Source organism: Sander lucioperca, chromosome 9, assembly GCF_008315115.2.
Source record: "Sander lucioperca isolate FBNREF2018 chromosome 9, SLUC_FBN_1.2, whole genome shotgun sequence".
Lineage (NCBI taxonomy): Eukaryota > Metazoa > Chordata > Actinopteri > Perciformes > Percidae > Sander > Sander lucioperca.
The window spans coordinates 26114708-26126761 of NC_050181.1; the positions used below are offsets into that span (position 1 = coordinate 26114708).

General features: G+C 41.8%; 1 protein-coding gene across 5 annotated transcripts in view; it reads left to right on the plus strand.

Moving 5' to 3' along the window:
• efr3a (EFR3 homolog A (S. cerevisiae)) overlaps positions 1-12054 on the plus strand; it is a 160964-nt gene that overhangs the window by 77116 nt on the left and 71794 nt on the right. For all 5 annotated transcript variants that reach the window (XM_036004731.1, XM_036004728.1, XM_036004729.1 and 2 more), the window contains 2 exons: positions 3495-3616; positions 9220-9369. In XM_036004731.1, coding sequence (XP_035860624.1) covers positions 3495-3616; positions 9220-9369 — 272 coding nt within the window. The remainder of the gene's footprint in view (positions 1-3494; positions 3617-9219; positions 9370-12054) is intronic.

Here is a 12054-nt window from a genome sequence, read left to right on the forward strand (position 1 = left end):
CTTTAAAATGGCCTGAGGGAGGCAAAACAAATTGCGCCGGTGTTTGTATCACTCTCTAATTTTCTCATTGTATAAAAATCCTAACTGCTTTGCCACGAGGCATCAGTGAGGCAGGAAGCCTGTTGCTTTTTAAATAGTCTTATTTACATGATGAAGACTCCGCTCCAACCAGAATTTTCCCCTCTTCACTTAAAGCACTTCTCCTCTCCATGTGAAAGGCTTCAGCCTTCTGTTCAACTGAAATGGAAATTCCAGACATTTGTTTAAATTGCCTCAAGTGTTTTTTTTGTGTTTTACAAGTTTAAAAGCGGAAAATTACCCAGATACACAAAGCTAATACCATTAAGCTTATTTCCTTTGCAAAGAGAAACCAGACTTTATATCATTCGAAATTACATTATATTCATTAGGCAGATGCTTTTCTCCAAAGTGGCATTGTATTTTATACGACAGGGTTGGGTGGTCTTCTCTCCAAAAGACGTGATACTTACAGGTATCCTTTTATCTAGTCCCTTTTCGGAGGGATTTCTGCAGTTCCTAGAACATAACGTTCCTAAAACCCTTTTTTTCTCGTGTTCCGACTGGACCAATTTGGGGATTATTAAGTTCCTCTGACGTCAGTTCCTGTAACTCTTTCAGATCCTACTTCAGGACAGGGTCTTTTACCTTTTCCCTTTCTCGCATAGGAACCCTTAGTGACCTAGCAACGTCTGAAACACAAACAGTACATATTCTTCACTGTCTGTTGCATTTCGCCTACGTATGCTAACTCATAAGACAAACCTCACGCATTCAACCAGCTAATTGTTAATGCTAGTTAAGCGTACCCGCCGTTTGGTTTGCCTGTTGCGCTCTGCTCTTCTATCTTCTTCCATCATATTAACTAGGATCATATTACGCTGGAGCCTTCGTCTTCTGTGTTTCTCTGTTAAGTACTCCAGCTTAGTCTTTAAACGCCGCCGTTGGAACTCCGTTACGAGGATCCTATAAAGACGCTATAAAGACCGTTGCCGTGCTTGCTTCACTCCCTTACACCTCCTACCAGTTACTATGGCCACTTGGCCAGTGTGAATGCAAATGGCAAAACTGGTTTTCGGGGAGAGTAGTTAATAGAACTGTTAAGAAGTGGACTGTTCCTATAACTACGTTCCTGTAACTACTTGGTTGGAAAGAGGCTTATAAGGCCCTACCGTCTTACCTTATAGAACTGATTTGTCACTCAGAGGGACGTTATCAGACTCGCTGCGCTGACTGGCTTTTGCTTCATGTTCCACGAGCTCGGTCTGAGCATGGAAAAAATATTTTAATTTTAGTGCACCTAACTCCTGGAACAAAAGACAACACCTCACCTTTTGTACCTTTCAGACATTTTAGAAATCTGATTTTTTTTAACCTCCAAACTTCTACTTGTTATTGCTTCACGTCATTGTGTTTTCTTTTACATCCTAATTATCCTAATTTATTTATCAAATTCTTCTTCCAATTCAGAAAGTTTTAGTAGCTTTCTATTGGATTTATGATGGTGTTGCTTCTTTGTGTTTTTTCTTTTTTTGTCTTTGTAATTGATTCGTAAATGAAGGCCACTCCTCAATGATCTCTCTCGTATAAATAGTAAAGGTTGAATGAATGAATGAACTTACAATACATGCCTTCAGCCTCTATGGTAACACCGGTGTCATCATCAAAACTCTAGCAGTTTTCAATGGAAGCCAACATGGCTCAAAAGCAGGGGCGGAGCGAGGGGGTGTGGCTTCTGGGGGTCCAGCCCCGAATGTTTTCTCAAAAGCGGCGATTCTTTTAGGGTTGCAGCAACCCTACCTACGTTATGCAAATTAAATATAGCTATATAAATACCTCAACATTTGTTGTGTTCTGGTTTCAGAATGATAAAGGCAGTTACAGAACAACTAGATACAAAACAGAATGTAACAAAAAGGCAACAAAAACACAAAAAAGGACAAAGACGTTGAAAAAAACCAGACAAAAACTTCAACAAAAGCAGAAAAAGTGCCAAAAGTATCAAAGGTTGAAATAAGCCATAAAAATGTCAAAGGTGTCGAAAAAAGAGATAAGCATATAAAAAATAGTGTCATGTTTACCAAAATGCAATTCTTTTTTTTTAAGATTACTTTTTGGGCTTTTCCGCCTTTAATGTTGACAGGACAGCTAGGTGAGAAAGGAGTGAGAGAGAGAGGGGGGGGGGGGAATCGTCACAGGTCGGATTCGAACCCTGGACCTCTGCGTCGAGGCATAAACCTCTCAGTATATGTGCGCCTGCTCTACCCACTGAGCCAACCTGGCCACCCAAAATGCATTTTTAGGCAATCTATTATCAAAATAGTGCATACAGCCGCTTAATGATCATGCTCCCGGACCCCCACTAGGTTTGGGCTGAGCCCCGAATGTTAACATCTGGCTACGCCCCTGCTAAAAAGAAAATAGACTCTATTTAATCTGTGTCCTTTTGTTTTGAACATGTTATTTTGTATTAGGGGACATTTTGTATTGGGTATGTACATTGGGCCCCCTACACCACATGGCGCCCACACTCAAGTCCTGATCACAGTTCCCCATCAGCACCTCATAAACACAACCCAGTAATCAATCCACGCTCTCTACATGTGTCTGACGCCTGGATTCCCTCCTCTGCTGCAGTAACACATTAGGGAAGCCACTCTCCTGTGTGCCAGCTGCCATCTGAGCCATTACCCCCAGGAAAGGTTAGGTACAAAATGGGAGGAAATTACCAGGTAGAACGGCAGGGTTTTGGTCACCAATGCCGAACTGTACAGAAGCAATTTGTTGCAGTGGACAATGATAGGGTTGCGAGGAGCGCCACTCGAGCATGGCTGAGTGTGAGGAGAGAGGAGGCCTCTCCAGAGGGCACTCTGCGCTTGTTTAGAGGGAGGAAATTATAGCCTGGACAAATGGGTGGTGGCTCTCTCATGCTTATTATCATTCATATCATATTATAACGTTCATCCCCATGCAAAAATATGACGTTATTTTATACTCTGAGTCACTGGAAACGTTCCACAAGTCATTATGTTTTCGTTGTCTCTCTTTTCTCTGTCTCCCTCCATTGTTAAAGGGGTGAAAAGTCAATAAGCAGCTATGTTGCCTCTCTCACTTCTGATTTGAGGTGTTTGAACACCAATGCAGGCAATCAGAGGTTGATTGAGGACAGTTTTCACACTGGAGCACTGAATATCTGCCCATGTGACGTCCATATTTCTCTTTAATATTTTGTCAAGCTGAATCATTTGTCTAATACTTAAATACCATAAGGAGGTAAAAAGTATTTTTAATTAAAAGATTGATACAGCATAGTGTCGAGATATTTTTGGTGGCAATACTGCATCGTTACACAGTCACCAAAAACTTTTTGGTACAGCCTAATGAAATGAATTCCCTTTTAGTCCACTAGATAATGCACTTGAGTTTTTATAAAGGCCCTAATGAATGTTTCCCTTATCTCCCTGTCCTCTCTCTAGTTTGTGAAGTTTGCCAACATTGAGGAGGACACGCCGTCTTACCACCGCCGCTACGACTTCTTCGTGTCCCAGTTCAGCGCCATGTGCCACTCTACTCATGAAGATACTGAGACCAGGACCAGGTAAGAACACAGAGACACTAAGGGCTCTATTTTAACAATCTAAGCACACGGCGTGAAGCACTTGGCGCAGGTGTGTTTAGGGTGTGTACGAATCCACTTTTGCTAGTTTAATGGTGGACGAAAGGGTCTGTGCGCCAGGCGCACTGTTCAAAAGGGTTGTTCTTACGTGTCTTAATTAATCATAGGTGTGTTTTGGGCATAACATGCAATAAACCAATCAGAGTATGATCTCCCATTCCCTTTAAAAGCCAGGCGCGTTTGGACCTTGGAGCATTGCTGTTATGATGGCGGATTTGCACCGTAATATTTTTATTTTATTTTTTCTTTTGCGTGTGTGTGTGCTGCTGTGCGTCCCTGTGTGTGTGTGTGTGTGTGTGTGTGTGTAACAAGGATAGTGTGCGCACTCTGTGCACAAGCCTAGGTGCATTTTACTAATTTGCTGTTAAAATAACAATGAAATTGACAACTGCGTCGGTCTTAAACTAGCAAAGACACTTGCGTTGGGCTATGGGCTTTGTGCTGCGCTGCGCCGGGTGCAAGATAGGGCCCTAAAGCTGTTTTAAACAAGCTATATTCTTTAAAAAACGTGGACTGAAACTCACCTATTCCAAATATTTTCAGTCCCCTTTTCTGTCATTTTAATCCACTATGACTGAAGACTTTTTAGGCTGTTTTTCCCTCTTAAAAGTAACAAAGTACTTCCTCCTTGCAGCAGATGCAGGAGATTCTTGACAGTTTTAAGGGATCAGGCTGGTAGCTCAGACGTGATCCTCTATGTTAATGTTTGTACTTTATCATCTTTTGCTGATAGCATGGGATCCCTCAGGGTTCAATTTCGGGCCCCTTTTTTTACACATGGAATGTTTTCACTACTAAGTAGACAACATTCAAATATATGTCTGAGAAGTTCACGCTTGACCTTGAAAACAGTAGTTTGTCTAGCTTTGAAGTGGACCTTGAGTTAAGATTTTCCTGCATGGATGTTAAAAGTATAACTTTGATCCTTGCCTCCACACTTTTATTTTACAAATAATCTATGTTGAACTACTTGCCTTGGTTCGTCCAACAGATCAAGTGTGGAATCTCACCACTGCATTCCAGTATTTACAAAAAATCCCCAAAGTTAAAAACAAGATGACATATTGGTTACACATTAAATCTAGAGAGGGGCAATGAGTGTAGATTGTTCCCTCTCTTTAGATTCTTTCATTATCTTCATTTTAAAAGCAAAACTAATCTATGTATTGGTCCTGAAAATAGGCGGTTCGCGACCAAATTATGAATTGTTTAATTTTACTCTTTAGCTCCCTGGAGCCGTTGTTAGCGCCGTTCACATTCATGCAAAAACAGCTGATTGATCATTGATACTGCAAATATTTTCTCTGATTAGTTCTCTTCATGGGATGGGTGGAATTGAGCTAAAGTTGGAGAAATCAGCTGCTTTAGTTAAAGCTGTATCTTTGGATAACATGCGCATTAAATTGATTTTTACTTAAAAAAAAATGATAGTGTAGCTGCACATTGTTGCATCTTTTTTTTCATTATGATAACGAAGACATTTTTCCATCTGCACCCACTATACCTCCTTTCAGAAACAACCCCCGCTTTTAATGCAGTGATGGATCGTACCAAGAGCACATCCAGGCGGGGGAGGGGCTGTAACACAATCCCAACCAGCGCAGGTCTCATCCTACTTGAATCCTGTGAATACAGAATTAAATATATCTCCTCCTGATTTCCATATTTATGGATCTTCGCCCTCCCACTGAGACCACAACACCACCGCAGGAAAGACTTGCTGCACTCGGATTGAAATAAGAGCGTTTGAAAGACACATTGCTGATGTATATGTGTGTATATATATATATATATATATATATATATATATATATATATATATGTATATGTGTGTGTGTGTTTAAGAGTCAGACTCACTGAACTCACTAAGGTAATAGCATGTGATCAGGAAATGCAGCTACATCACTAAAGTCCAACTAGCAGTCAGTCGATCAGACAGGTTGCAAATTTTATTCTGATACCACCTGGTACATTTTAATCAATTAGCCGGGGGGGTTGTAAGAAAAAATGTGTAGTTTTATTAGCTGATGGGCAAGGTTTTTGCAGGCAATGAAAGCAGAAAGAGCAAGCACTTATCTGAAGATCATTTGAGAGTAATGGGTGGTGCACAGGAATCTTTAGAGTCAAATGCACAATACATAAAAGAGCAAATCCACAAGATTAGAACTTGTGGAGCATAACAAGATTGATGGTATTTGGAAAAACATTGCTGGAAACCCTTATCGTATATCTTGAGAGAAACACAAAGTCTTTAATGAGAAGATCCAAGTCGAGCCTGAGAGCATAGGGATGTAAAAAACTACATAATTTTTTACTGAAACGGCAGACTATGTCTTCTCAGTTAGAACCCAAATCGAAACACACAGACAATATACACGCTCTGATGATAAATTGTTATACTGAGTTGTGTCCACCCCATTTATGCATGAGGGTAGACAAATATTTAAAACATATATTAGTAAAATACAGTACATTGTCACAAACTATACTAAAACATGTTCAACAAAAACGGAACAACCAACCAGTTTAGTAATTTCTTTAGGAAATGCATTATCTATTCCAGCTAGCATCCCGTGTGGGATCCCCCAGGGTTCAATATTGGGCCCCTTATTGTTTTCTTGCTTTTTTTACAGCCTCATTGCCTTGTGTTTCTTTGTAGATTCTGCATCCTTTAGATAGCGGTTTAGATATTTATAGTTATTTATTAATGTATTACCAAGTCCACATATAGTGTTTGAGCATACAGCATTTTGAATGTTTTTGTTATTAACTGTATTTTTTAGTTGGGTTCTGTTGATTTGGTTGGCAAGCTGCTGCATACAGTTGCCCTCACAGGAATAGATAAAGTCGTATTTAATTGAATTAAATTGAATGCTACCAAGTGTATTCTTTGGCAGAAATGCAATAATATATGTCAATTGTTGCACGACGTGAGCTCTCTACTATAGCTGGGAAATGAATAAACAGCCAATTAAAAATGGTAATAGAGTATTTGAGCAGATTAAATTTAAATGCGCCACGCCTAATTTGTACAAAATACCACCTTCCTCCACATGCTTTATAATTCACCTTGAATGTGAACCAATTTAAAATCAGTTTGTTTTTAATAAGAGAAAAATGAGCCTGTTTAAGATTCCAGACGTCGGGCAAACACAATGTTTTATTGTTTTCAAGAAAGACAAATACTCTGCCTGCCAGCCACATTGTTTGGTTGGTAAAAATAGCTTGGTGATGGCGGTGAGGCTCAGGAGAGGCTGTGACACCGCAGAGCAATTTAAAGGACGCCTTCCCCACTGAGATGCCACCCCTGACTCTAATACAGATGACCAGTGTATTAAAACAATACCTGAAGAGTTCTCTCTTTCATTTATTGTGAAAATAACTTCTCTTCTCGAGTATTGCTGCAGTTATTTGCAAAAATGTGACTGTAGCAGCTGAGACCTGTGTCTGTGCAGAGGCGAGTGAGCATATTTGTGCATAGAAATGGACTTTTATCTCGTCTCCCGTCATTTGTATGTATGAGAGAGCATGTGCATGCTGGTGGTGGTTGGGGGTGAGAGCTAGGGGATGCTGGGATTATTTTTGAGTTGGCTTGATGCCGCGCTGTTAACAGTATGACTTTTCACTTTGCTTTTTTTCCCCCTGTATTTTATTATTCCATTCGCCAGCGTCTCGCAGCAGGTGGGGAGGAAATCCCAAATAGAATTTCCCCGGCGGTTATTGGATAAGGCCTAAGGCGCGGTCACCCACAATGTTTCTCATATTATTGCTCGTACAGTTATTTGTGTCGGAAACAGAGAGCGGCGACAAATAGTAAACGGTCTGGGCTCTGATCGGTCCTGTTTCTGGCAGATTGAAGAAGAAACCGGGGGGGTTTGGTTTGGTGCTGAAAATTATATTGAGGTGTTAAGATGAGTTGGAAGTTGGAAGTTGAGAGGCAAAGTGAGTCAACGCTGCAGCTTCAGTTAGATATGAAATTCTGAAACTATTAACAACGCAACAAAAGCTGCTTCTTTTCCAATTAGAGCAGGGTTTAAAAATTGATATTCTGATTTTCAAATCGATGAACGATCTGAAATTGATTCATTAAATCCTAAGATCGAGGCTCCGTTTTAAAGCTAGAGTGAAGATATTGATATCATATGAAACTAGACGATCTAAGAAATCCATGTAATGCTAAATAACGCTCCAAAGTTGGGGGAGGAAAAAAAAACCTGGCATGGCCATTTTCACATATGGCTTTAGCTCCATGTCTCTGCATCACACCCTCTGCACTAAAGAAAGCACTTATTCTGTCTCTGTGTAACTGATTTGGGGTCAATTCCTAACGGCAACATTAACATTTAATGTATGGTGCAAAGCTCTTAGATTGTATCATATAACGAAAGGGTCAAATAAAATCAATCAATATGTTTAATAATGTAGCAGGTTAGAGGGCTCCTTGTGCAATTTTGAATCAGAATCAGAAAAGGATTTTTTGCCAAGTAAGGCTACATTTACACAGCTACGTTTTAGTTTGAAAACTAATATCTTCTGCTACGTTTCCCCCTCTCATTCCCCCTGCTCTGGCGTTTCCCCCTCTCATTCCCCCTGCTCTGGCATTTCCCCCTCTCATTCCCCCTGCTCTGGCGTCTCCCCCTCTCATTCCCCCTGCTCTGGCGTTTCCCCCTCTCATTCCCCCTGCTCTGGCGTTTCCCCCTCTCATTCTCCCTGCTTTGGCGTTTCCCCCTCTCATTCCCCCTGCTCTGGCGTTTCCCCCTCTTATTCCCCCTGCTCTGGCGTTTTTCCCCTCTCATTCCCCCTGCTCTGGCGTCTCCCCCTCTCATTCCCCCTGCTCTGGCGTTTCCCCCTCTTATTCCCCCTGCTCTGGCGTTTCCCCCTCTTATTCCCCCTGCTCTGGCGTTTCCCCCTCTCATTCCCCCTGCTCTGGCGTTTCCCCCTCTCATTCCCCCTGCTCTGGCGTTTCCGAGCCCCTAAACCGAGATATTTGGAAACACTTCTGACCCGTTTTGGTTTAGAATCTGCGGGGTTGTGTTTCAGCAAACGGAGACCTTTGGCAACACCGACACTGACTCCAACGTTTCTCCTCCTGATTGGGTCTCATCGGTCACAACGTCTCGTTCTCTGAGACTAAAGCTACTAACGTTACCATGGCAACTACCAGCAACAGGCGGTATAATACATGCACATGCTTCTTCCTTTTTACCCCGGCACACGCATGTCCAGCATACGAGAATGGTGATGAGATATGAGGTTTGGGCGTGTTTGTTTAGACAGAGATTAGTTCTTCTACTGGATCTAAAAACACAAAACGGAGATCACTTTTGGCTCAAATCTCTGCTTAAAAAACCAAAACGTAGCAATGTAAATGTAGCCCAAATAACACTTACAAGGAATTTGCCTTGGTGGTGGATGGTGGTTTACAGCATTAATCTCTTTCATGTCAAGCAAAATTAGTATTGTAACTGAAATATCCCTAAATGATCTTGTCGTAGATATCTAACAGGACTGTGTTTCCGTGTCAGGATCCGTGTGGCCGGGATCAAAGGTCTGCAGGGCGTGGTGAGGAAGACGGTGAATGATGAGCTGCAGGCCATCATCTGGGAGCCTCAGCACATGGACAAACTGATCCCGTCCATGCTGTTCAACATGCAGGACAGCGAAGACCTGGACAGGTACTGCACAGAGCTGCACACACTTAGTCGATTAGTCGACTAATCAGTCATTTTGGTCTTAGTCGACTAAGATTTCTTTAGTCGGTTTAGTTTTTCACGCAGAATGATTTATTTCCAAGAAACTTATGAGCACATCTGTGGTACGCGCAATAACATTAGATAAAACAAAGTGGTGGAGCGAGCTAGTCGACAAAATTATACGAGTGTTAGTCAACTTTGATCCAACACAAATGAATGTAATGAGAAAAAAACAATGTTTATTTTTTTCCTTTTAATCTGGTCACACCCGACACAGGCACAACAAGAAGAGCATAAAAACCAAAATAACTTGAGGTAGCAGCAATATGATTTTCAGGCTTTTTATTGAGCTCATTCAGGGCTCCGTCTTCATTTTTGAGTTTTTTTTTCTTCAGGTTGTATCACATGACTACTACGTACTTCTGCCGTTAACACTACATTTTTCAAAACGACGGGCTGCATTCTGGGCTGAAAGTTGCTAGGCTACGACGGCGTGATCATGCATTCACAATCTGTACTACTGTGGGAATTTCTGTAGGAACATCCGTAGGCTCGTTAAACCCGTCTTTCTCTGGTTCCCAGATAGCTCAGTTGGTAGTGGGCCCATATACACCTGTATAGACGTTTTTTCCTCGACGCAGTGGGCCCGCGATCGACTCCGACCTGCGGCCCTTTGCTGCATGTCGTTCCCCCTCTCTCTCCTCTTTCATGTCTTCAGCTGTCCTATCAAATAAAGGCCTAAAATTCCCCCAAAAAATAATCTTAAAAATAAAAAAAAACCCTGTTTTTCTCAGGGGTTTTCTCTGCTTTTCTGGTTGGGACCGTTGAGACACGGGCTGGGCCACTCAGTGGTTGCCTCTGGCCCGCTTGAGGCCCGTGGGCCGTCACTATACATGACCGAATACACAAATGCTGAAAACGCATACAGAGTTTAGTCTGGGACAGCTGTGACTAAAGTCTTTATTCTCCACCCCGAAATTTGGAACCGGAGTGAAAGGTCACTCAGGAAAATGTTTGATTAGCCGAGGCGAAAAACTCTTTGAGCGTGGAGGTGACCTTATTAATGGGCCAAACCTCAACACACAAAACTCCCCAGTCAACACATGACGTGTTGGTGCTTTTCTCTCCAGATAATTAAGAAAATAAACTACTTCTCCACCTTCAAGGACAAGCGTCACTAGCTGTGTTGGAAACCGTTTCCCTCACTCACTCACTATTCCCACGATATATATATCTACTCTTTAATGTTTAATGTAAAGCACTTTGAATTGCCCTGTTGCTGAAATGTGCTGTACAAATGAAGCTACCTTGCCTATATAGTGTTTATTAAAGGAGAAATCCGGCGCAACCGTTCTCTGGGATACGATTTTCATGCTAATCGAATGTGACCAGTTTGTCTGTACACTTACAAAGTTCTCAATGCTTCGGTTTACATGTAGGGACCCTCATCATGCTACCGTTGAAGTGTGGTGATATTTCGAGCCTTGTTAGTGGTGTAGAAATAGAGATTTCTTTTTACTTTACCCTTGCCTGAGGACTAGCGTTATAAGCTAATTAGCGGTTTGTGCTAAAACTGGTCACATTCGATTAGCATGAAAACATATCCCAGAGAACGGTCGACTCTGTACCCATGTGGTATTAACCCCTGTTTTGCTGCTGCTATTAACTTTGCATGGCGAAGGAAACTTCTATATTTCAGCGGATAATTTTTTTGGGGGTACATCAACTTATCAGCCCGAACACTTAAAAGGTCCTTGTTTAAAACGTCACATTTTTTAATTTTTTTACATTTACTAGTAGCCAAATCCAGAGTTATTAAAGTAGGCATTATGAACGCGCATAATGGACGCGAGCAGACTGCACTGCGCATGCTCATATGACTGTTCTCCCGAGGTCCTGTAGCTGTAATAATGGATAATGCTAACGCTAATGGTTGTAATTCACCATGTGTTCTATTAATACATCCATGGTATGTATGCTGTAAAACCTGTTACGTGGATGAGAGATGAAGCCATAGATGTAATTAAGAGAAGCTCTGTTCACAAAACTGCAGGCTAACCTTAGTAGCTAGCACTAGCTAGTAGCTAGCTAGTAGCACGACATAATTACATCTCCTTGGTTGTCTAAATACATCCATCGTTTATTTAGTTAAGCAAAAGCACAATGTTTAATGTTAGTGAATATTTTATACAATGAAACGGCGAGTTTATGAGTTCGCCACTTGTAAGAGACACGAGAGAGGAGCTCATGAACGAGCATGCTGCTTCGACAACACAAACAAACTGTTGCTGGTGCGCATGTCCATCGTGGCGTCGTGGGCCAGTCAACGCGGAAGATCCGAGCTCCATGTTTGCTTTATGCGCTTTTGAGAACTCTCACTGGAATGCAAGGGGCTTCCCGCCGAACACTGTATCCAGTTCTCTTAATACATCCGTGGTCTGCCCCTGCTGGAATTCAGATAGAATGCAGGTTTAAGGCACTTTTTTGCAGCACTTCGCCGAACCGGATGCGTTGTCCATTAATATTAACAGTCTGTGTTTGTATCTCATGATACAAAAAGTGACGAGAGTCTGGCGTATGTTTTCTGCTCTCTTGTTATGACCTCTTTAAGATTCGCAGCCTGCAGCGCGAGAAGAGTCGGGATCTAAACTAAATCCAGCTCTGGAT